Source organism: Panthera onca, chromosome D3, assembly GCF_046562875.1.
Source record: "Panthera onca isolate mPanOnc1 chromosome D3, mPanOnc1 haplotype 2, whole genome shotgun sequence".
Lineage (NCBI taxonomy): Eukaryota > Metazoa > Chordata > Mammalia > Carnivora > Felidae > Panthera > Panthera onca.
Genome location: NC_138350.1, coordinates 17,249,271 through 17,272,264, shown reverse-complemented (window position 1 = coordinate 17,272,264; position 22,994 = coordinate 17,249,271). Strand labels below are relative to the sequence as shown.

The following is a 22,994-nucleotide window of genomic DNA, read 5'->3' as shown; positions in this document are numbered from 1 at the left end:
GTGGGAGGAGTGGGGCCCTGAGAGACAGGTGGAAGTGCAGAGGCAGAGGGAGGAGGGGGAAGGCGCACCGCTTCAGGAACCACACTCCCGCATCTGAGCGTCCAACCAAGTGGGCAGGGGGTCTGGGGAGAAGGCAGAGGCCCAAAGCGGATGGGTGTGTGGGAGCTGCAGGGAGGACAGGAGGGAAGCCCCCCACATGTCAGAGGACATGTCAGAGCCCCCCACGTGGCCCTACCGCCTGGGCAGCTCAAGGGGATGCAGGACGCAGACCGTGTCTTCTGGGCGGCCCCGTCCGCTGCAGGTTCCAGGTCGCGCCCCTGGGACTGGGGCCCACCGGCCAGCACAGAGGCCGGCTCCGGCACCCAGAATAATCCAGGAAGGGGCTTCGTGGTGGGGCTGCAGCGGCACAGGCTCCTCTCAGAGGCCATCCAGGGCTTGCCGCACGGGGGCGTCCAGGGAGGCGGCCGAGTGGACAGAGATGCCAGGGGCACCGATGCTGGTTTCCCAGCAGTCAAAGCCGCAGCTGCTCAGGGCCTGCTTCACGGCCTCGACCACCGACTGCTCCAGATCTGGGGAGACGGAAGGCAGCAGGTCACCCCACGCTCGTCTGCTCCCTTCAAGGCTGTTCAGGAAAAGGCCCGGGACAGGTCTTCCCGTTGGAATGTGGAGCCTTGCACCCTCTGGGGGAGGGGGCAGCGGTGGGCACGGAGCAACAGGTAAAGTCACGGGCCCCGAGTCACACGGCCCCGGCCCCACCGCGTACCAGCCGTGGGGCCCCAGACAAGCGGCTTCCCTTCTCTGAACCTCGGTCTCCTCATTTGGAAAGGGGGCCAGTAGTGATTACTACTCCCCAAGGGTTACTGAGAGGCTTCCATGAGGAAAGGCAGGGAAGGCGCTGGGTACACTGCCTGGTACACGGTACACGCCCCAGAAGTGTTCTCCCTCATCATCGTCACTGACCGTGAACGAGGAGCCAATGGTCAAAGTCGGCTGTAGGCCACAGTGACTTCCTGAGGTCTGGGGCCGCGCTGAGAGCGAAGGGGGTGGTTGGGGCCACTGTGGGCTTACTACAGAGCAGTGGGCAATGGTGGGAGAAAAACAGGGAGGAGGAGAAGGTAAAGGAGGGGAGAGAAAGACCAGAAGCAGGGGGCAAAGGGAAGGCCGCGCAGGCGGGAGCACTGAGTGCCAGGTCCCGAGGGCAGGTGCGGTGTGGTGACCGAGCCGGCCCCGGGTACCGTTACCCGGCCTTGCTCTTTCCCCGGACACTGGGGGGCGGGGGGGGTGGCGGGGGAAGAAAGCCCTCGGTTTTGTAGCAAGGTCAGTCCCCATCTTGGCCACATCAAGAGGTGACAGCAGGTGACGACAATGTCCTGGTTATTCCTCAAACCTGTGGGAGACTTGGCAGGTGAGGAGGTGGTGGGGACAGCCGCCATAATGGCGGCCCCTCCCCCAGCCCAGCCCTGTGCCAGGCTTTCTAAAGGCACTTTTCTCCTTGCGTCTAGACAACAATCATAAACTAGCCATCAGCGTCCTTGTTCCACCAATGCAGCAACAAAGGCCCAGAGTGGTGAATTAACTTGACTGAGGCCCCACGGCAGAGGTGAGACTGTTCTCCAGCTTCTCCCTCCTCCCAAGGGAACTGCCCAGGTAGAACCTTTGTACGAGCCCAGGCTGCCAACCCACCCTACCCAGCCTGCTCCCCGGTACCTGGCCTGAGGAGCGTGATGCCACAGCCACCACCGCCCGCGCCAGTGAGCTTGCTGTGCAGTCCATGGGCCATGGTCACCTGGCACAGCTGGTCTAGGGAGGCATGGCCCACGCCGAGGGCGTTCAGATGGTGCTGGTTCATGTCGATGAGCTCCTGCGGGAGAAGGTTCAGTCTGTTCCCACTCGGCCGGCCTGAAGCCAAGGTCCTGTGTCCACCCCATGCGTGTGACAGTCGCCGGTTTGGGAGAGCCAAATGGCTTAGGCAAGCCGGCACCGTGTCCCTGTCCGCTGGTAAAAGAACGTCTCCTTCCCGCGAGACTTCCCATGGGGCTGGGGTGGAGCTGGTGGGGAACACATGTCCCAGGCCTGGCCAAAGAAGCCTCTGGCCACGGTGATTGCTCAGGGATGGACCTATGACCCAAGCTGGGCCAACCGCCGCCTTCCCAGGGTTTTCTCTGCCTCTGCCCTCGAGCTGCGAAAACTGGTTGACTTCAGAAGCTGCCAGAGTTCTCTCTGCCCTACACACGGCCAGAGAGTGCATGGAAGATGGAGAGATTTCAGACTCGGTTGTTTTGGCCCCTGGATCCAGCTATGCTTGATCCTGCTGGTCTTCCCAGTTATGAGCCAATAAATTCCTTTCCTGCTAAAGCCTGCTTGAGATGGATTTCTATCATCTGCACAAGTCTGAAGCGATACGCCATCCGACAGCGGCCGCGGGTACCAATTTTCAGAATAAGAACTGGTTTCTTATTCAAACAAGGTCGTAAGTGGGGGGAAAGAGCTAAATGTTTCTCTGGTTTCTCTGATTTGCATAAAACTCCTGCTCTTCTGAGGCTCCGACGATGCAGGTTGATGAGATAAGAAAACTGATAGCGATCGCAGCCCAGGGACCCCTACTTACATCTCATTTGCTCCATCAGTGTCTGGGCGGGCACCGTGCTAAACGCTGGGGCTCTAAGAACGAGCACCCACCTGTGGTCCCTGCCACGGGCAAGTGAAGAATGTGAGATCGGGCAGAGCACCCGGGGGGGCTCAGTTCAGCCTCCGATTTCAGCTCACATCATGATCTCACAGTGGGTGGGTTCGAGCTCTGCATCGGGCTCTGCGCTGACAGCTCAGAGCCTGGAGCCCGCTTTGGATTCTGTGTCTCCTTCTTTCTCTGCCCCTCCCCCGCTCATGCTCGCTCTCTCTCAAAAATAAATAAAACATTAAAAAAATTTTAAAGAATGTGGGATCTGGAGGTGCCTGGATGACTCAGTCTGTTAAACATCTGGCTCTGGATTTCGACTCAGGTCTTGATCTCAGGGTTTGTGAGATCAAGCAAGCCCCACGTTGGGCTCCATCCTGACAGCGCCTGCTTGGGATTCTCTCTCTCTGCCCCACCGCCCACGCATGCATTCTCTCTCTCTCAAAATAAATAAACATTAAAAAAAAAAAAAGGATGTGGGATCTGGAATCAAGGGGAGGGGACTGGGTTTCAGTCCCAGCTCTGCTACTTCTAGGTTCTTGGGCAAGGCCTCTCACCCCGTGCCTCAGTTTCCCCGCTTGTAAAACTGGCATCCTAAGAGGATCTGTCTCCCTGCAGTGAGGAAGAAATCGGAGTTTTTCACATGACACCTGGCCTGAGATCAGGGCTCCGTGGAAGTCAGCTGCTATCAGTACTTTTGCGGTCCTAGCACAGTTATCCCCGTAGGGCGGAAGGTGACTTGCCTAAGGTCACTGGGCTGGTAAGGTACCAAGCCAGCACTGGAAACCGGGTCTGCCCGATGCGAAGCTCCCGTCTACCCCGCCTCCAAGAGCGAGCGCCCTCAGCATTCCTGCTGCCGCCTACTTCTCGCGGCGCGGGGCTTGAGAGTGCGCGGCTCTGCTCCGGGGAACCGGCAGCGCGTGTGCTGCGAGGGTTGCCAATCACGGAGCTGTCGGCCGGGCCCACCTGGCCCTCCTGCCGGGGTGGGGGGGGTGGGGGAGGGGAGTCCTTCGGGCGCGGTCGGGTCGGCCCTCCCCTGCAGCCCGCCTCACACACCCCAGCACTTCTGACAAACGAGCAGACAGGCGTGATGGCCCGGTGGCGGCCCCGGGTGCCTCTCCCCAGCCCCAGGGGCTGGATGCGAGGGAGAAGTTCTGGGGGCCCGCTCTCTGTGCCTGAGCGCCAGGTGTCACGTTGCCGAGGCAGGTTTCAGACACCTGTCACATTCTGATCCAAAATCTGTCAAGGATCAGATGACAGGTTGTGACACAGGAGAACAGCTCGCTGGTTTGAGCACAAAGCTGTCCAGGAGGCGAGCTGCACATTTCAGCGGCTGCCACAGCCAAAAATACACACAATGTATAATCAACGTGCTGTTCTGTGGCATTCTCCGGGGGCTCAACAGGGTATATTTTAGGCAGTACTCTATCATTATTAATTTCCTGCTCAGGAGGACTGTGTTCCCTCCTTTCTACGTGAAAGGAATTGAAGCCGGCAAGGCAAAGGCTGGGGGACTGGAGGCAGACAGCTAAGGAAATGGGAGCAAAAGCACAGAAACGAGAGCGGGTCGCTGCCCCTGGCCCATGGTGGGTGCTCATTACAGATCTGCTGGCTAAAGAGATAAACCCATAAGTCAGTTTAACACCTGGCACGGCCACCCACTAGTTGGCGAACCTTGCAGAAAGTTGCTCTTGAGGCCTCAGTATTCAGACCTGTAAAACGGGGGCAATATACCCACTTCACAGGGAGGTGGTTATAGAGACCAAGTGCGAAATCATTTGTGAAGAGACTTGGTTTAGTAGCTGCTTCCATTCACTATAGGAGCTGCAGATTCGAATGCATCCCGCGGGACAGAGAGGCACCAGGTGGACCGCAGCAGCTGCAGGTGACGCTTAGGGAGAGGTGGGGACTATGGACAAATGGAGACCCCAGGGCCTCCTCCCGGGGCCTCTTCTGCACCTCCAGCTGACTGTTGCTACCGAGCCTCACCACCCCCGGGCCTGCCGGATCCTCTGATTCTCCAAGGGAAGCCAGGTGGCTCTTTAAGGTCGATCCACATTTGCCAGGCCACACGGGCCGTGTCTGAGGATGACCCTGGGCCCTCGGGCTTACTGAGCCAGTGGCTCATCAGGCATGGTAACTGCCTGTCGCCTACCGGGCCTCTTTGCACTCTTAAGACACTCCAGTGAGACCAGCAGGGGTGAAGCTGGGATTCAGACCCGGATCTGATCAAACCCAGGGCGTGAGGCCTCCGCCTCTACACTGGAATTATGCAAAGGGTAGCGGCTCGGGTCACAGGGAAGAAAGAACCATGTTGTTAGAATACGTGTGAGCCAAAGCACGCCGGTGATAAACAGTCACCAAAGGACACAAATGCAGCGAGCAAACATAACGGGAAAGGGATGGCTGTGCAGGAAATGGCTCCTGGACCTCTGGAAGATGGGGTCAGCAATATCCCACCGCGCCTTACGTGTGTGAACCCAAACCTGGCCCGTCGCACTTAGCACGCGCCAGGCACTGCCCTCTGTGCTTTCGACATACTCTCTCCGCGGCTCTGAATCAGCTGGGGAAAGGCGTAAGAAGAAGGCACGCTCGCTGGCCTTGGCATACACGGGACCCCAGGCCTGGGCCCGGCCCCCAGGTTTCAGCTCGGGGGACTGTAAGCGCAGAGGGGGAGCCCCTGCCTCAGGCAGTGGTGTGGGTGAGACCGGGGACCCTGCAGACGGGCTCTTACTTCCAGCACCAGGTAGTGCTCCGGGGCGGGGGCAGCCACCATCTCCCCCAGCATCCGCTCGCACTCCAGGGAGATAGCATCTATGGAGGTCAGCAGGGGCGCCACGATCTCTGGGAACTGGAGGGAGAGCAAGCAAGGGCCGTGAGGCCTGGGGCAGGGCAGACACTAGACAGCCGCCCCGGCCACGGGAGGAGGGAGGTGTCCCCACGGCCCGCTCCCACCATCTGAGGAAACCCCTTCTCCTTCCCGCCGGGGATCTGCCTTGCCCAGGCCCCCTCACAGAAGCGGGGGGATTCTCGCCACCAAGCCAGCGTGTCTGACGCTCCCTGTGCTGCCTCCCGGCTGGGATGGACACACAGCACCTCCTGGTCTGCCCAAAATCGCCTCCCCCGGTCCCCATCACCCATCCTGCCCCTCCGCTAGCCCATGCGGCAGAGGGAGAGCTCGAGCCCCTAGACCTGGCTGTCGGGGCCCCGCCAGAAACCCGCCCGAGTGAACACAAAGCACCTTAAGCAGCCTGCTCCTGACGCTGGCCACGAGAGCCTTGGTGCTGCGAGGGACCTTGGTGTTGGTCAGCAGGATCTTCAGAGCCGGCGGCCTGCGGGGTGAAGAGGGTCCATGGTGAGCTCGGGACGGAGGAGCTGCATCAGGGCCGGGGGCACTCCGAAACATCACCCGACCCTGACACAGGAGGAAGCGGAGGCCCAGAAAAGGGGACCTCAGTGGGCTGGAGGGGGAGAGCGAGAGGAGCGGCGGGGGGGGGGGGGGTGCTCCTGCCGCCAATCATGGATGCGTCTCCGCTCCAGGCCCTGGGCAGTCGGGACACTTTCCTTTGGCTCGTCACTCACCCACTTGACTTCAACTGGGCACCTACCATGTGCTGGGCACATGTGAGGGGGCCTGGCTTCGCCTGCAGCTGGCTGAGCACGCCGGGTTCACTGAGTTGGATGAGTTCAAAGGCACTATGGCCAACAGTACAAGAGGGGGTGAAGGTTCTGTTGTGTGGGCCACCCCAGGCTGCCGGAGTGGAAGAAAAGCAACGGGACCTAGGACGGATCACGCAGAAGGGGTGCACACAGGGTAGGAAGGCACCCAGGGGAGCTGGTATGGTGAACAGTGGGGTGAAGGGGAGGAGGGCAGACTTGGGTGGCAGGCAGGTTCCCCGCAGGCTGAGCCCATCCCTGCCCTGCCTTGATGGCTCCCAGACCAGCCGCCATGGCCCAAAGCCAGATATGGTCAGAGGGAGTCCTTCGTCCCTGCTTGGCTGTCCCAGGTGAGAGAACAGAGGCCCCAGGACGGCCACAGTGAGCTGCCCTCACCTACCTTCTGAGCTTTAGGCTACCTCCTAAAGTCACGATCGCAACCGTCCTATGCCTAGCTGTCCCTGGGGACTTAAGGCCCCAATTCTTGTCATCCCAAGCTGCCTTTCAGAGCACCACGGGCCGGGGACTGAGTATTTGGATGAGCTCTGCCCCAAGACAGCTGGAGACAGGCAGACCCCTTGATACCTTTATTCGTTTTTCTTTTCACAACTCGAGACTGTAAAATCCAATAGGGCTGGAAAAGGCTGCCAGAAACCTGCTTGATCTCACCGCCCATAAGCCCATGAAATTAATATCGATTCCCAGCCTTGGAGGCCGGCTCTTTTTTTTTTTTTTTTTTTTTAACTTTACAAAAGATGAACATTCTATTTGCCTTTTCTTTTCCCCTTAAAGACAAGCCGTTTCTCAAAAGGGCAGCGTTCTGGGAGGCCGCATCTTGATCCACTTTGCAAACAATGCATTTTTTTTTAATAGAGAAGCACCATGCGTGGTTTGGGGGGAAAGGGTTCCTCTTGAAGCCACTGGCGGGATTAATATGGAGTCTGGCCTCCCGGCTTCTCAGAGAATCAGCCATCTGCTCGCCGTGGCGCCCCGCAGCCAGCAGTGAAGGTCGATTTGCTCTGTGTTCCCATCCGTCGGGGCGGGAGGAGTTGGAACACTGTGTCTTCATCTTCCTTAGACAAGTCCTCTGCGAACAGGCGGCTCCTAGCGCTGCCGGCCCCACTAAAACCCCAGGCTCTGCGGGCATCTAGAGACCACCCAGGCTGTGCTCCGCGAGTGCTTGTGCGTGCTAGGCACGGCTAACCCCTCAATCTTATCTCACCCCCGCCCTCCCTGGGTGCTCGCTCCTCTCAGCCATCCTGGCCCTGTAGCTGCAGCTCAGCACGCCAGGCACATTCCTGCCTCAGGGCCTTTGCACTTGCATTTCCTCCGCCAGGGACCCACCTCACTCTCGTGTTCCATTCAGGTCTCTGCTCAGATGTCGTTTCATCGGGGGCCTCCCCGGATCATCCCATCCAACAGCCTGACATGCTCTCGTGGAACCATCTGTTCATTGGTTGTCTCCTCCCAACAAAGTGTGAGTTCCGTGAAGGCGGGACTTTTTGTTCCCCACTGAGGCCCCAACACCCAGCACATGGTAGTTGCTCAGTCTCTGTGGCATTAAGTTTGATCTCAGCAGAGAGCAAAGCACTCTACAGATGCCGTTTCTGATTCTGGGCTCAGGATCCTCGTTATATAAACGAGGAGGCGTGTGCCTCAGGAAGAGCGACTCACTCAAGAGCACCCGGCTCAGTGGGGCGCCTGGGCAGCTCAGTCGGTTGGGCGTCCGACTTCAGCTCAGGCCGTGATCTCGTGGCTTTGAGTTCAGGCCCCGCACCCGGCTCTGTGCTGACAGCTCGGAGCCCGGAGCCTGCTTTGGATTCTGTGTCTCCCTCCTGCTTCCCCCCTCCCCCATTCATTCTCTCTCTCCCTCTCTCTCTCTCTCTCTCTCTCTCCCTTAAGAATAAACATATATTAAAAATAAATAAAACAAAACAAAAAAGAGCACCCAGCTTGAAAGTGGCAGAGCTGGGCCCGCAGACCCCAGAGCCTCTGTCCGCCACGCCACGACCAGCTGGCCACCGGCTATGCCTCGGGCCCCCCTCCTGCCTCCTCACTCATCCCCTCATTTCCCTCCAGTAGAACGTACACGTGCCCACACCACCACGTTAGCTGGGGCCCAGTCGGTGCTTAGGATATAACTAGCCCTCAGGAAACACTGAATGAGACGTCACCGCCCCCTGTGACGCCCAGATCTGTCGTCCAACTTATGACACCCCTCGCTGCTATCCGTGGCAGCTTCAGGGCATTCATATCATCCTCTGGGTATCTTCGTGCCGAGGATCACAGCCGTGCCTGCCTCCTCCGGTGGGCTGAGCCCCGCGGGCAGGCCTGCGTCCGGTACCTCAGAGTCCAGCGGGGACTCCTGATGTCACCGCACGGGGAGTCAGTCTACGTGGCAGAGCCGGCCCCGCCTGGGCCCCAGGCCCCACTGCCCTGACTGCACAGCAGCCGGAGCAAGCTGGTTCCACTTTCCTAAACGGCCCCGCTTCCTCCTCTGTGCAGAGTGAAGGCTGTCACCCAGGGGGATTCTGCCCTCCGGGGGACACTGGCAATGTCTGGAGACATTTTTGGCTGTCGCAACTGGGAGACAGGGGAGGCGCTACCGGCATCTAGTGGGTAAAGCGCGGGGATGCCGCTAAATATGCCAACCATGCCGCACAGGGCAGCGCCCGCACTATAAAGAATCGTCCGGTCCACTACGTCAATGGTGCCAAGGCTGAGAGACCCTAACGCAGAACCTCGGAAAGGCAGGCGTGGCTCCTGGAAGCCAAGAGAACTGGGGCAGAAAGTTCCCGGAGGTGCAGGTGGAAGTGACGCGGCACATCACGCCAGGTCAAGGAGCCACTCCTTGGCCCAGCTGGCGAGGGCCACTTGGCGTGGCCCAGCTGGTGAGGGCAGTGGGCCGGGACTTGCTGCCCGTGGGCCGTGAGGACCGCCCTCATCACCATGGAAAGGCCCGCCTGGGTGGCAAAGTGCCCTGGGACACCACCTGACTCCATCGAGGGCTCAAGGAACTGCCACCTGCTCACCCTGAGAGTCGCTGCCCGCACAGGACATTTCCACTCTGAGTCCAAAGAGAACACAGCATGCTCTATTTTAACGTGCATGTTTGTAGTTCCGATTGCTCCCGAGGGAGGGGGTAAGGGAACCTGGGAAACGGGCTGAGAAGTTCTCAAATGTCACCCCTGCTGGAAGCCTCTCACGAGCCTGAGCCCTGGCTCTGCCTCGAGTGCCCGACTGTGGCAACCCTCATGTTCACCTGCAGTGGCTTTGTGTGCGTGTCTGCTGGCCCCCCCCACCTGCCCCCACTCTCCTCCCACCCTGCCCCGCCACCAAAATTGTGTCCCAGACTCATTTTTACATCCCTAGACCCTAGTACAGTGTCCTCGGGAACACAGGAAGATATCAATTCTCATTTGCTAAATGCATACACTATCGAATGAATGAAATGAACGACGACCCAGGGGTCTGGGGGAGCAGCCGCTCTCTGGAAGGTGAATGGCACGGCCACGCATGACTTCTCCCTCTAATCTCTTGGCAATTTAAGAGCTGCGGTACAGAAGGCAAGAACAGGGTGTCCTCATGGCCCACGGCCTGGGAGGGCCTCACAGGGGAGGGGAAAGAAAGCCAGGGGTGCCTGGGGGGCTCAGTCAGTTAAGTGTCTGACTTCGGTTCAGGTCATGATCTTGCAGTTCATGAGTTCGAGCCCCACTTCGGGCTGTCTGCTGTCAGTACAGAGCCCGCTTCCGATCCTCTATCCTGCCACGATTCTCTCTTTTGCTCTCTGCCCCTCCCCCTTCTCAAAAATAAACAACAACAACAACAAAAAAAGCCAGAGATGCTGCCCCGCATGTTACCGCACAACGAGACAGAGCCCCCCCCTCCCCCAATCGACGACGCGATGAGGCAGCCATGCCGGGAGGGGCTGCCCTACCCCAGAATTACCTCTTTAGGAGCGAAATCTTTCCTTGCTGGTATCGGAGTGCTCCCCCTAAAGAGAAAAAGCAGCGGGTCAGAGCTATGGGAAAAGCTGTGTGTGTCTGCCCCTTGGGAGAGGAGCTGGGCTTGAGTGGGTAAGAGTTCTGCCCCATCCGGGGAACAGGTTAAACCCTTGTTAACTAGTCGTGCCAGCTTCGGTCACAAAAGGTCCCGGGAGGGCACAAAGGCACTCCGCGCTCCGCCAGGGAGCTCGCCCTCCCTCCAGGCTGCCCGGCCTCGTGCCACAGGCCACGTGGTGAAGGTGGGCCCAGGACCGTGGCCGGGTCCGGGAAGCCAGGATCCCACAGCAGCTCGTGTGACTGCCAGGCGCTACGGCCGTGACTCTGCAGCTGTACTGTGGCAACCCTCATGGGGAGCTCACTGCACCTGTAGCTTCCCGGGCCCTGCCATGACCCCCCCCCAGGACCCCCAGAGGTCTGGATTCAGCAGGTGTGAGGCAGGACCCTGGAATTTCTCCCCTCCCTCACCCCCAAGCAGGAAAACACTGTTTTCCTCGGAAGCCACTGATTTCATTCATCCAACCCAACAAAGCCTGAGCGTCTACAATGGTCACAGGAATTTATAAAATAATACAAACACAGAAAACTGGCCTGCGGCCGCACCTACCCCAAACACTGACAGCATTGTCTACTCCGGAGGGGTTCCCGTGAATCACTCTCTCCCCCTGGAAGGCCCACTTGTTAATTAATTCCAAGTCCTCCACTGTCCACCTGAAGAAGACACACAAGTCCGTCTGTACCTCGGTGGAGAGGGGCGGCAAGGGCCGCTGAGGCAGCAAGGGGCGGGACCACACGAGCCAGGAACAGGAGAATAGTCTAGAACCTCTCCAGCTGCAGAGCCATCTCCTGCAATCCCCATGAAAACCCTACAGGGACAGTACAATTACTATCCCCTCTCCTACGGAAGAGGAAACTGAGGCACAGGTGGGTCAAGTAGATCCCCGTGCTGTGCACCGCTACATCAGAACCACATCAGTTGACTGGAGCCCAGGTTCTCAACTACCGAGCTTTATGGCGCCAACAGGACGTACTCGTTTGTCCGATATTTACTGAGCATCTACTGTGTGCCTGTCGCTAAGCTCACGGTAGGGAACGAACGAGACACGGCCCCCAGCCGCCTGAGGCTTGGCGTCTCATGGAGAGGGGACGCCAAAAGCAATCGATATTTAACTACAACCCCCAGGAGGGGCAGTGCAGGCTGGATGGCCTGTACCCCATCCGGAAAGGGAGAGGGCCTGAGGGACAAGGGCGCGGTCAGCAAGGCCAGAATGTGTGGGGAGAGCATTCCAGACCAGGGCTGCACAGCACCTGCAACTGTACAAGAGCCAGACCTTTCCAGGAACCGAAAGGCAAGCGTGCGAGACAGAGAGGGGGCAGCTGGACCCAGCCCGGGACCTGGCCCTCTCCGCAAAGGTGAATCTTCTTCCCACCCTGTGCACTGCTCATCCTCCGGGGGCTCAGATTTCCAACCCAGTCTTCACAGGAGACCGGATTCCGGTCTGATTCCAGCTCTGTCTGATTTAGAAATGCTGGGCAGGGGTGGGGCCTGCTCTCACCAAAAGTCCTAGGAAGGAATGACTGGGCCTTCAGGGGTGGCGGGAGACCTGAATGTTAAGGAATCAGCGTGAGAAAGAGCACACGCACGTGCACGCACACACACACGTATACACACACACACACTTATGCACACACACATATACGAGTCACCCATGCCTTTTGAAAATTAATTAAAAATTTTTTAATGTTTATTTTTGAGATAGAAAGAGACAGAGCATGAGCAGGGGAGGGGCAGAGAGAGAGGGAGACACAGAATCCAAAACGGGCTCCAGGCTCTGAGCTGTCAGCACAGAGCCCAATGCGGGGCTTGAACCAATGAACTAACTGTGAGATCATGACTTGAGCTAAAATCGGACGCTTAACCGACTGAGCCACCCAGGCGCCCCTGCACAGTTTTCACGCTTCTAAATCAAGAATGATCCTATTCCAGAAGATTATCAGAAATAATTTCTGTTGTGTATTGTTTCCTCATTGTATGTTAACATTTCTTACGGCTATTCTCTTTTGTTATGTGAAAAACACTTCCTTCCCTCTCTCTTTTTGATATTTCTTCAAAACTTTATTATTTAAAAAAAACTTTTAATGTTTATTTATCTCTTAGAGACAGAGCATGAGTGGGGGAGGGGCAGAGAGAGAGGGAGACACAGAATCTGAAACGGGCTCCAGGCTCTGAGCTGTCAGCACAGAGCCCGATGCGGGGCTCAGACTCACGAACTGTGAGATCATGACTTGAGCTGAAGTCGGACACTTAATTGACTCAGCCACCCAAGCACCCCGAAAATTAAATTTTTTTAAAAAGTTTTAAGTAGGCTCCACACCCAATGTGGGGCTCAAACTCATGACCCTGAGATCAAAAGTCACACACTCCACTGCCTGAGCCAGCCAGGGACCCTCACCCATGCCTTTTGAAAGGCAGAGCTGGTCTGTTGGCCCATATACACGAGTCTGTTTAAGGGACCCAGGGTAAGCAGGCCTTCACTGATCTAGGTTATAATCAGTGATTAGCACATAGTAACGAGCACCATCTTATCACAGAAGCACCAAACGTCAAGGCTGGAGGGCCCCCTGAGGGACTGTCAGGTGCAGCCCCTCACTTCCAGATGAGGAAACAGAGCCCAGAGGAGAAGAGGGGGTGGCCCCACGCCCTGCAGCAAGTTAGCAGGCACACCTCACTGAAATCCCTGAAAACCATCACCTTGTGTTACCTCCAGGTGCGCCTCTCATCACCTACCGGATTCTTCCCCTGACAAAAGCCGCCTCCACCCCACCCCTCCTACTCCTCTCCACCCACAGGAACCATCCAGAGCGAGTCTCAGGAGTGCTGACAGACACATCACATCACGAGCCCGCAGATCCACTGTGGCCACGAGGATCAAAGGGACCTTGGGGCTCAGTCTGAATCCAGCCGTATTTTAACCTCCGTGTCTCAGAAGAGAAATCATTGGCCGTGACAGGGCAGCCAGGGGGGCCTGGGCTGCGGGAAAAACCACTGCCTTTCCAGGGCAGAGGGAGAAAGCCTCGATTCAAAGCCAAGCTCTGGAAGAGGACAAACGTCCGAGGCTGCAGGCTAGTGCAGTGTGTCCGCTCTGTGCCCCTGCAGCGGGCGTGGAGGGTAGAGGAGCGGTGCTCTGGGAGGAAACACGCAGCCACGCCCACCGTGCACCAGCACCGCGTAAGCAGCCTCTTCTGCCGGCTACACCGGGAGACAGACAAGGCCGGCGGTCCGCCCGACACCACACACGGTTGGGACCCCAGGCCCCGGTGGGAGGGCTCCCCTGCGCTGTGTGGGCCCAGGACGGACTGTAGTTTCTCCAGATGCAGCCCCCAAGTGGCAGAAACGGCTGCCAGGGACACTGTCCTGACGAGCCTCGCTGACTCCGCGAGAACTGCAGAGGCAATGCTCCCTCCGTGGAACGAGGTCAAGGGCTCCTAAGAAGGGAAATGCCTTAATAATAATAGATACTCCCCTGGGGCGCCTGGGCGGCTCAGTTGGCTGAGCGTCCGACTTCAGCTCAGGTCATGATCTCACGGTTCGTGGGTCCGAGCCCCACGTCGGGCTCTGTGCTGACAGCTCAGGGCCTGGAGCCTGCTTCCGATCCTGTGTCTCCCTCTCTCTCTGTCCCTCTCCCGCTCATACTCCGTCTCTCTCTGCCTCAAAAATATACATTAAAAAGAAAATTTTTTCAATAAGAAATAAAAAAAAATACTCCTCCTGTGTTTATGTCTTGACATGTTACACTTTTTTTTTTTTTTGCATAACTGTCTCGTAAGACCCAGCAATACTGTCCTTAATGCTCTCATCAGCTTTTTACAGAGGACACCGAGGCCCTGAGGGGCGCAGCAGCACGGCCGCGGTCCCGCAGTGAGACAATGGCAGAAGTGGGCCCAACGGCTCCCTACATCCGGGCTCAGGTTCTTTCTACCATATCACGGGCACTCGAACCCCAAAGAGGCAAGGTAGAGGTGAGGGTAGGGGAAGGGCAGAGAGGTCAGGCTCTGGATTCAGACCGCCCGCGTTGGCTGCAGACACCTCTCGCCTCACAGGGTGGCGGGGAGTCCTCAGGGAGAGAACCCACGCCGGGGTCGTGGTGCCCGCGAAGGACAATGACGAGGGCAAGGGCCGCGATTACCTGCTGGCAGGCTCGCCGTCCTTCAGCGGGTTTGGGATCTCCTCGCACGCGGTCAGGAGAGCGGAGGCCACACACACTGAGTAGGCGGCACTGGAGCCCAGGCCGGCCCCAGTGGGCAGCTCGGACCACACCCTGATGTCCAGGCTGGGCAGGGTCCTGAAACACAGTGGGGTGCAGGGCATGACTCTCCTGAAGGGTGGCGAGGTGCCGACGTCGCCCAGGACTGGACGTGGGCAGGGCCTGACTCCGAGCCTCTGGCCAGGTTTCTGGACTCGCGGACGTTTCCCGACCCCAAAAGCAGCCCTCCGGGATTGTAGGAAGTCGTGGTGAAGCAGACAACTTGGTAATAAATACCAGAACCACCTCCCTCCTGAACACACCGTTCCCTCCCGAGCCACCAACCATTTCTCTAAACTCCTTCCTGTTCCCTGCACAGGCTCTTTCGTGGCCCCGCTCTCTCTGTATCCCTGCCTGGGATAGCTCTGCACCTCTTTAGCCCCCAGGGAAACTCCTAGCCATCCTGCAAAACCCTTCTCAAATGTCACTGCCACCGTGAAGCTCCCGCTGGCCACCCACAGAACCCATTCCTAGCTCCCCTTGACGATCTCCACTACGTAGCCTTTCTCCACCACTGCCTCATGTTGGCGTGCTGTGTGCTCACGGGACCCTCCTCCTTCCTACCGGCCAGCAGTGCCCCGCTGTGTGTAACACGGGCCTGTTTTCTACCACTGGAAAGTTCCGAATCACTGTATCTTCTGTGTATTTCCCCCAAGCAAGGACTGTCAAATTTCGTGTCCTGTGGTTTCCATTAAGGAATTTTCCCGTCTTCCAAATATAAAACCATAAGGCCGAAGCTGCCTTTTCAAACTACACATGCCCACCCCGCTCAGATCAGATTCTGAAATCTGCACCCCTTCCCCGAAGGGGACGTGCCCCACTTAAGTTGAAAATCCCACGCGGACAGCAAGAGTGGAGGCGTTTATGAATGGGCCCTCTGCACCGTGACTGGCCCCCAGCGTCTGCTGTATGAGTGACGAGCTGCCCCCTGAGGCTTTCCCTTTGGGTTTGAAACAGAAAATAATTATACTGAAACTCACCGTGGGCTAGTTACAGAGCTAGGCCCATTTCATATATCGTATTTTCAATCCTCCAATAGTTTTCAGAGGAAAATAATAACAGCTAACGTTTCTCAAGCTACGTGCCAGGCTCTGAGTCAAGCGCTTTAAATAAATAAACTCATTTAACCTCCCAAGAAGCCTACGAGGTAGGTATTATTACTACCCCCATTTTACAGATGAGGACACTGAGGACCAGGAAGGGTAAGAACCTCAAGTAAGCCAGTAAGTGGCCGCCGTGGGGTGCGAACCAACGCCATCTGACTCTCCATGACCACGTGACGTGGCCTCAGTGGTGAGCTGGCCTCCCTGAGGGCAAATAACCCAAATCCTATCTTCAGGGGTGAGACGGACACAGGTGTCACTTTGCTGATCACAGAGTTTCCCTGGAGTCTGCGGGACGAGCAGCAGGGGTGCCTCTGTGGACACAGCGCAGGAGAAGCCACGTGGTTCGGGAGTCCGGCTTCGGGTCTGCTGAATCCAAGAGGCCAGAGGAGGCAGTGGGGGGTTGAGAACGTAAGTGTCAGAACCCAAGTCAGCGGGGCTGATTCCCCAGCCCGGCCCTCAGTGTGTTTCTGAGTTTCATTCCTGGGCCAAATGAGGGCACCCCTCTCAGAGCTTCCTAGGAATGTTAAAAGCAGACCGTCCATCGAGGGTCCAGCCTGGCACCTGGTGCATGCGGCGATGGCAAATGGCCATGGTCACCGGAACCCCGGAAGAAAGCCCCTGTGCTCTGCGGTAGCCAAAGCTACAGAAACCCTTGCCCGCTGCCCCGGGCGGGCTGAAGCAGGGCTCCCTCCCCGGACCACGCACGCACCTCTGCTTCCGGCAGATGCACAGGTACAAGTAAAGGAAGGCCAGCACGGCCGCACGCGCGGGGTCGGCACAGTCCTTGGGGAAGGCTGCCACCTCCTCCAGCTTCTCCACTAGCTCCGCGGTGGGTGCCGAGGCGTCACCTTGCTCTGTCGCAAACAAGCACACGTGGCTGGGTGAGAGGGCCTCAGGTGCTTTTACAGACAACAGCACGCAGAGGACCCAGCGGGTCACGAGAATCAGAATCTGACAGACACGGAGTCACGGTCCGAGCACCAGGGCCGAGACCACCACCAGCCTTCAGGTTTTGCGGGCAGGTGGACTTGAGTTTGGGTCCCGACTGTACCATATGCTGGCTTTATGGCCTTGAGTGTGTGACTCAACGTCTCTGATCCTTAGTCTCCTTCCTTGGTAAATGAGATCATGACAGGACCTCCTCCAAGATAAACTTAAATAAGGTACAGGAGACCCTTAGCGCGGTTCCTGGCATACAGGAAGTGTTCAATTAACCGTAGTTTTTGAAACATGCATACACACACAAGGCGAATGCTAGCTCGATCTCTCAGAGGTCTGGCTTTGACCTCCACAGAACAAAACCCAAACCACGGGCAGTATTAAATTATTCCCCAAACGTGTCCCTCTCCCGAAACATAACCTGTGAGGACAGGACGCTCAAAACCAGAGAACGTGAAGTGCTGAGGTTTGCTTGGGCAGCCGAGAGAGGCCAGATAGCAGTTTCTCTCCCGTGTGTGGGGGGGCTGTGCCACTTTCCTCCGAGAGCCTAAGCCTGACCGGCTTACCTTGACAAACCACTCCCTGAGTCACAGGTCAAATTTTAAAGTAAACAGAAAAAGGAGCTTGGTGTGCCTGTGTTAGGAAACTTTAGGGTGAGGCACTCATTAAAAGGGCTGTGGGCTAACTGAAATAATAATACATTAAAGGCAGCTCAGCCAACGGGCAGTGTTACTGAGGGCGCAGACATTTCAGAGCTCGGTGAAGGAAATGGAATAACTTGTTAAAGTGGTTGGAGAGTGGGGCACCTGGGTGGCTCACTCGGTTAAGCCTCTGACTTGAGCTCAGGTCATGATCTTGTAGTTCGTGGGTTCCGGCCCCGTGTCGGGCTCTGTGCTGACAGCTCAGAGCCTGGAGCCTGCTTCGGATTCTGTGTCTCCCTCTCTCTCTTTGCCCCTCCCCCAGTTGCCCTCTTTCTCTCTCAAAAATAAACATTTAAAGAAATTAAAAAAAAAAAAGAGTTTGGAGAGTTGAGAGAGATCCGGGTCTGAATCCTTTCTGCATCACCGACGAAGATGTGCGACCTGAGCCACTCGACCCCCGAACCTCGATTTTCTCCTCCATATGATGGGGATGGATCCCGCCACCTACTTCCAGGGCAGGCTGGAGACTTCTAAGAGTGCTGATGTATGTAACACGCTAGCCCAGTGCCTGGCACCCACGGAGATGCCCAGTGAAATGTTCACTGTGTTTGTAACTATCGGGAGGCAACCAAAGAACACTGAAAGACAAAGATGGAGGGGCCCTGCAGTCTAATAGAAAACGCGCGTCGTGCACCCTGCTCCTTTTTCTCCTTGGGGAAGTAACTCACACGCCCTCACGGACTACACTCAGTGTCCCAGCCCTCGCCCGCCTCCAGGCCTGCCGGATCCTTGCAGCAACCTTCCCAGGCAACACGACTCTGCCCACGGAGGCTCAGGGGGTTTGAGCGACCTGTTGAGGTTCACACAGGCAGGCAGGGGGGGTCTGGCACGTGGGCCAGACACCTGCCTGCTTCCATCAGTGCTACTGACACCCCAAAGCAGCAGCCAGCTCCCGGGGGACATTGCGAGCCTGGTGGGGGATGGTCTCGGGCACCACAGAAGGCAAATCCCACGCTGCTCTGGATGGCTGCTTTCCGAGGCCTGCTTCAAGGTAGCAGTTGTTTTCAACTGACAGTGTCCCTAGAATCACCCAGGGAATTTCTTTCTTTCTTTCCCTTCTTTTTTTTTTTTTTTAATGTTTATTTATTTTTGAGAGAGACAGAGAGAGACAGAGCGTGAGCACAGAAGTAGCAGAGAGAGAGCAGGAGACACAGAATCCGAAGCAGGCTCCAGGCTCCGGGCTGTCAGCACAGAGCCCGATGTGGGGTTCGAATCCACGAACCGTGAGATCATGACGGTTTGAGAGAGAGAGAGGGAGAGAGAGAGACAGAGCACGAGCAGGGGAGGGCAGAGAGAGAGAGAGAGACAGAATCCGAAGCAGGCTCCAGGCTCTGAGCTGTCAGCACAGAGCCTGATGGCAGGGCTCGAACCCACAGCCCCTCAGGTGCCGCCCAGGGAATTTCTTTCAAAATACACACACCTGGTCCCCTACCACCTCTACCCCTTTTCAATAAGAGAGAGGCAGGGCCAGGAATCCGTCTGTATTGTTAAAAACAACAACAAAATCGTCTCCAGGGGTTCTCAAGGCAGGACTGGCTGGAAAATGGGGGTTTTCACCTGTTCCTTCACCCCCTACAGTATCCGGGAGTGGCTTGCTGTGGACTGATTGTTACAGGGGACAGGGAGCAGGCAGGAAAAGACCATTGGGAGGACTCCCACTGGCCCCACTCTGGCTCAGAAACACTGTACCCGACAATGGGGCAGCAGCCCAGCGAGGAGATAGCAAACTGAGAACAGAAAACACCCTCCAGGTTTGGTGCAGGAGGCGACCCTGCTGATGAAAAACCTTGCCTATGAGGGGACACAACATTCACAGTATTATCGAAAATCAGCACAGGGGTCTTTATTTATTGGCATGGAAAGGTATCAGGCCTGATACCCTGAAGGGGGGGTAAAACCCACACATTTCTGGAAAGTCTGTATGGCCTGATCAGATTTTGGTTAGGGAACAGATATCCTCCTACCTCTCTCAATCTAACTATCCACCTGCAGAAAAGAGTCCAGAAGGATTAATACCAAAATGCTCACCGTTGTCACAGGGGCTGGCTGAAAGGTCAGTAATAGATTTTTTTTTTTTAACTCACAGTGGTTTAATATTGACTCTGTTTTCCAATTAATAACCATGCTACTTTTATTTTTAATGATTTTTTAAAAGTTTATTTACTTACCTTGAGAGAGAGAGAGCATGCATGTGCAAGCAGTAGAGAGGCAGAGAGAGGGAGAGAGAGCATCGAGCACTGTTAGCTCAATCCTATGAATTGTGAGATCATGACTTGAGCTGAAATCAATAGTCAGATGCTTACCCGACTGAGCCACCCAGGTACCCCATTATTTTCTTTAAAAAAAATTTTTTTTTAACATTTTTATTTTTGAGAGAGAGAGAGAGAGGGAGAGAGACAGAGCATGAGCAGGGGAGGGGCAGAGAGAGAGAGAGAGAGACACAGAATCCAAAGCAGTCTCCAGGCTCTGAGCTGTCAGCACAGAGCCTGATGTGGGGCTCGAACCCACGAACCATGAGATCATGACCTGAGCTGAAGTTGGATGCTTAAACAACTGGGCCACCCAGGCACCCCAAGGTGCCCTATTATTTTTAATGATCTTTAAAAAAATGTTCATTTTATTTTTGAGAGAGAGAGGAATAGAGACAGAGCAGGGGAGGGGCAGAGAGAGAGGGAGACACAGAATCTGAAGCAGGCTCCAGGCTCTGAGCTGGCAGCACAGAGCCCAAGGCGGGGCTCGAACCCACGAACCGGGAGATCATGACCTGAGTTGAAGTCAGCACTTAAACGACTGAGCCACCCAGGCGCCCCTGATGATTTTCAATTATGCAAAACGCCACTACCTTCTCTTTGTCAAAACCATCCTCCAGAAGAAAGGCTCATTTTGTCCACTCCGACCTTAGGACCCTCCCAGCGGTATGTAACCATCACCGGAAGTAAATTTTCCTAGTCTTTTTCCTATGCACTTACATACCAGCTGATACCTAATCCGGGTCGTCCCTCAGATACATCCTGTTTGCATCTTTTGTTTTTTCACCCAACAACAGGCCTTCACGATCAGTCCACCACAGCCCGCATACATCCAGTGCATCATTTTATGCTCTTGAATTTAAAAAAATAAATAAGAAGGGGCACCTGGGTGGCTCAGTCGGTTGGGTGTCCGATTTCGGCTCAGGTCATGATCTCGCGGTCCGTGAGTTCGAGGCCCGCATTGGGCTCTGCGCTGATAAGCTCGGAGCCTGGAGCCTCCTTCGGATTCTGTGTCTCCCTCTCTCTCTGCCCCTCCCCCACTCACACTCTCTGTCTCTCTCAAAAATAAATAAACATTAAAAAATTAAAAATAAAATAAATAAGTGAAGCTAATTTTATGGCTCAAGAGAAAAAAGAACACCCCCAGAGTGGCTAGTCTCCGGACCCCTCAGGGATAGCCTGGAATAACTACCCAGCCATGTGTTTCCCCTCTGTTCAGGACCCCGGCTCTTCCCACACCTGGTTCCTGCTCACTGCACTTACCCAGAAAGCTCGTGTCCTGTAGCTGAAGCCTGGCCACATCCCAGACCCGCTTGATGCCAATGTTCGGTAGGTCGAGGCACACTTTCCCATTGCTGTAGGGCTGAAGCCGGAGGAATGTTCTTAAGTTCACGGCCACCGCCAACGCTACCTGTAGGATAAAGGGCAAAAGCAATGAGCCTGAGCATGGGTGGCAAAGAGTATGGCTCCAGTCTTAGAAACAGGGCTCAGTGTCAATGTGCTGAGGAGAGACAGCAAATACTGGCACGCAGGGCACGCCCACTCATGCCCTTGGCAGACACTGCCGATCAACCTTGGCATGCTCTCCCACTAGGTGGCACCGGCACTACCAATCAATTAGGAGTTAGCATCAACTTCTGTTTGCCCTCTCCATGCAAAACTTCAGAGGTCCTCCACACCAAGGAATGGCTTCCCCATCATCACCATGTCATCCAAATAAATGTAAGTTAAGAACATGAAGAATGACGGAATGGAGAAAGCATGAGCTGTGGGTTCAGACAGACGGAGGTTCATTCCCGGTTCTACCCAGGTGTACGGGACCTTGGTCAAGCGACCAATCCTCTCCTAAGCCTCAGCTTCCACATCTGCAAAATAGGATAATAAAAGTTTAACCTCGGAGGGCAGTCCTCAGACTTAAATGAGACAATGCATGTTTCAGACTCATCTGCTGGATCCTACTCATTTTCCCCATTTCTGAATGTCGGGGTGCCCCAGGGCTCAGTGCTCCCACTCCTCTTCTTCTCCACCGAAGCCCACTTTCCAGGTCGCCTCATTCCACCTGCACAGCTTTACCTTTCAGCTTTGTGCTACCTTACTGAGGCCAGAGGAACCCTTCAGTGGGGGTAAGCCCTGTCTTTTCCCTGCGTCGCTGGGGAAAAACTGACCTCCTCTCTTAGATACCCCTAGGCTATGCCTCAAGACTTCTTTTCAGTTTAAGATTAGGGTCAGGGAGAAGAGGTGCCCAATTCTCAAAGACTCTGGGGGCCTTTACTTTGCCGTGGACCACAGCATGCTCTCCATGAAGAATGACTTTCCCCGGAGCAGACACCAGCAGGACTTCTGACAACATAGCTAGCTCCTGGGAATCCTGAAAGAAAAAGCCAGAGAGAGGATGAGACATCCCCAGATCTCAGAGATATTAGAGAATACCCAGTTCAAACTCATCATTCTAACGAAAAAGGCAGCTACCATCCAGCACTTCCTATGTGCCCCAAAGACTGCGCAGTCCACTAGGCACATCAGAAAGACCTGGGTTCAAATCCCAGCTCTTCCGCTCCCCAGTGAGGTCACTGTCTCTAACTCACTCAAATGGCTAAAAACCTTGGTTCCGTCCTATGTTATATTCGGACAAGAACTGCACTTACCTCAATGGGTTTTGGAAAGCTTAAGTTAAATAATACAAGAGGACCACTTGGCAGCGTGGGTCCCAGCTTTAATTACTACTACTATTGAGGCTAGAAATTTAAATGAAATCATGGAGTAGAAGGAAAGCCTTCCTGGACTTTTAGGCTGTTTCCAATACGTCACGACTATAAATTGTAGGCTGCAGAAAACAGATGTCAAGCCCCTTCCTGCATGCACACTTAACCGAGGATCTCTACAACACAGAGTCCTAGGAAGTGACTTGCTGGGTCTACAGGTGTGCGCATTTTAGATTTTCTAGAAATAATAAAAAATTACCATCCATTTAAGGCCTCAATTACCTCCATATGATAAGACCTGAGCCGCATTATGAGCTAAGTGCCATCGTGATCCCCGTTTCTTAGCGGGGGAAAGTGAGGCTCGGAACCGGGAGACCTACTGCTTGCCCAAAGCTCCAAATCCCTTCAGATTCGAGCTCACTAACCGCTCGGGACGGATTCTCAGAGTCGGAGAAACCAAGCCAGAGAAGCCGGGAGCCCGGCCCAAAGTCTCAGCCTCAAACCTCGCGCCCCCAGCCCCGTGAGCCCAGGCGCTCACCTGCCTCGGCGGGACCGGTGAGCGAAAGCCAGAGCGGCTCGGGGACCAAGTCCCCCCGGGCGCCACCCCAACAGGGGTTCGCCCTTCCGCTCAGCCAATCAGAACACGCAAACTGGGCGTTCC

General features: G+C 55.9%; 1 protein-coding gene across 1 annotated transcript; it reads right to left on the bottom strand.

Moving 5' to 3' along the window:
• Nucleotides 1-309: 309 nt before the first annotated feature.
• Nucleotides 310-22,732, bottom strand: MVK (mevalonate kinase). Its single transcript, XM_060612519.3, has 11 exons — nt 22,616-22,732; nt 21,904-21,999; nt 20,895-21,042; nt 16,452-16,596; nt 14,520-14,675; nt 10,940-11,043; nt 10,280-10,325; nt 5,916-6,006; nt 5,409-5,525; nt 1,708-1,861; nt 310-569 (listed from the first exon to the last, which is right to left on the bottom strand). Exons 1-11 carry the CDS (start codon nt 22,640-22,642, stop codon nt 418-420), a joined length of 1,236 nt encoding a protein of 411 aa, XP_060468502.2. The 5' UTR covers nt 22,643-22,732; the 3' UTR covers nt 310-417.
• Nucleotides 22,733-22,994: the final 262 nt, after the last annotated feature.

What these genes read in the sequence shown, in the direction of transcription:
- MVK (XM_060612519.3), bottom strand. Translation starts at nt 22,642, where the DNA reads ATGCGGCTCAGGTCTTATCATATGGAG. An exon ending in AGCACTACCTGGTGCTGGAA is followed by an intron (nt 1,862 to 5,408) that starts GTAAGAGCCCGT and finishes CTTCTCCCGCAG; the next exon opens with GAGCTCATCGACATGAACCA. An exon ending in CATCACGCTCCTCAGGCCAG is followed by an intron (nt 570 to 1,707) that starts GTACCGGGGAGC and finishes CCGTCTCCCCAG; the next exon opens with ATCTGGAGCAGTCGGTGGTC.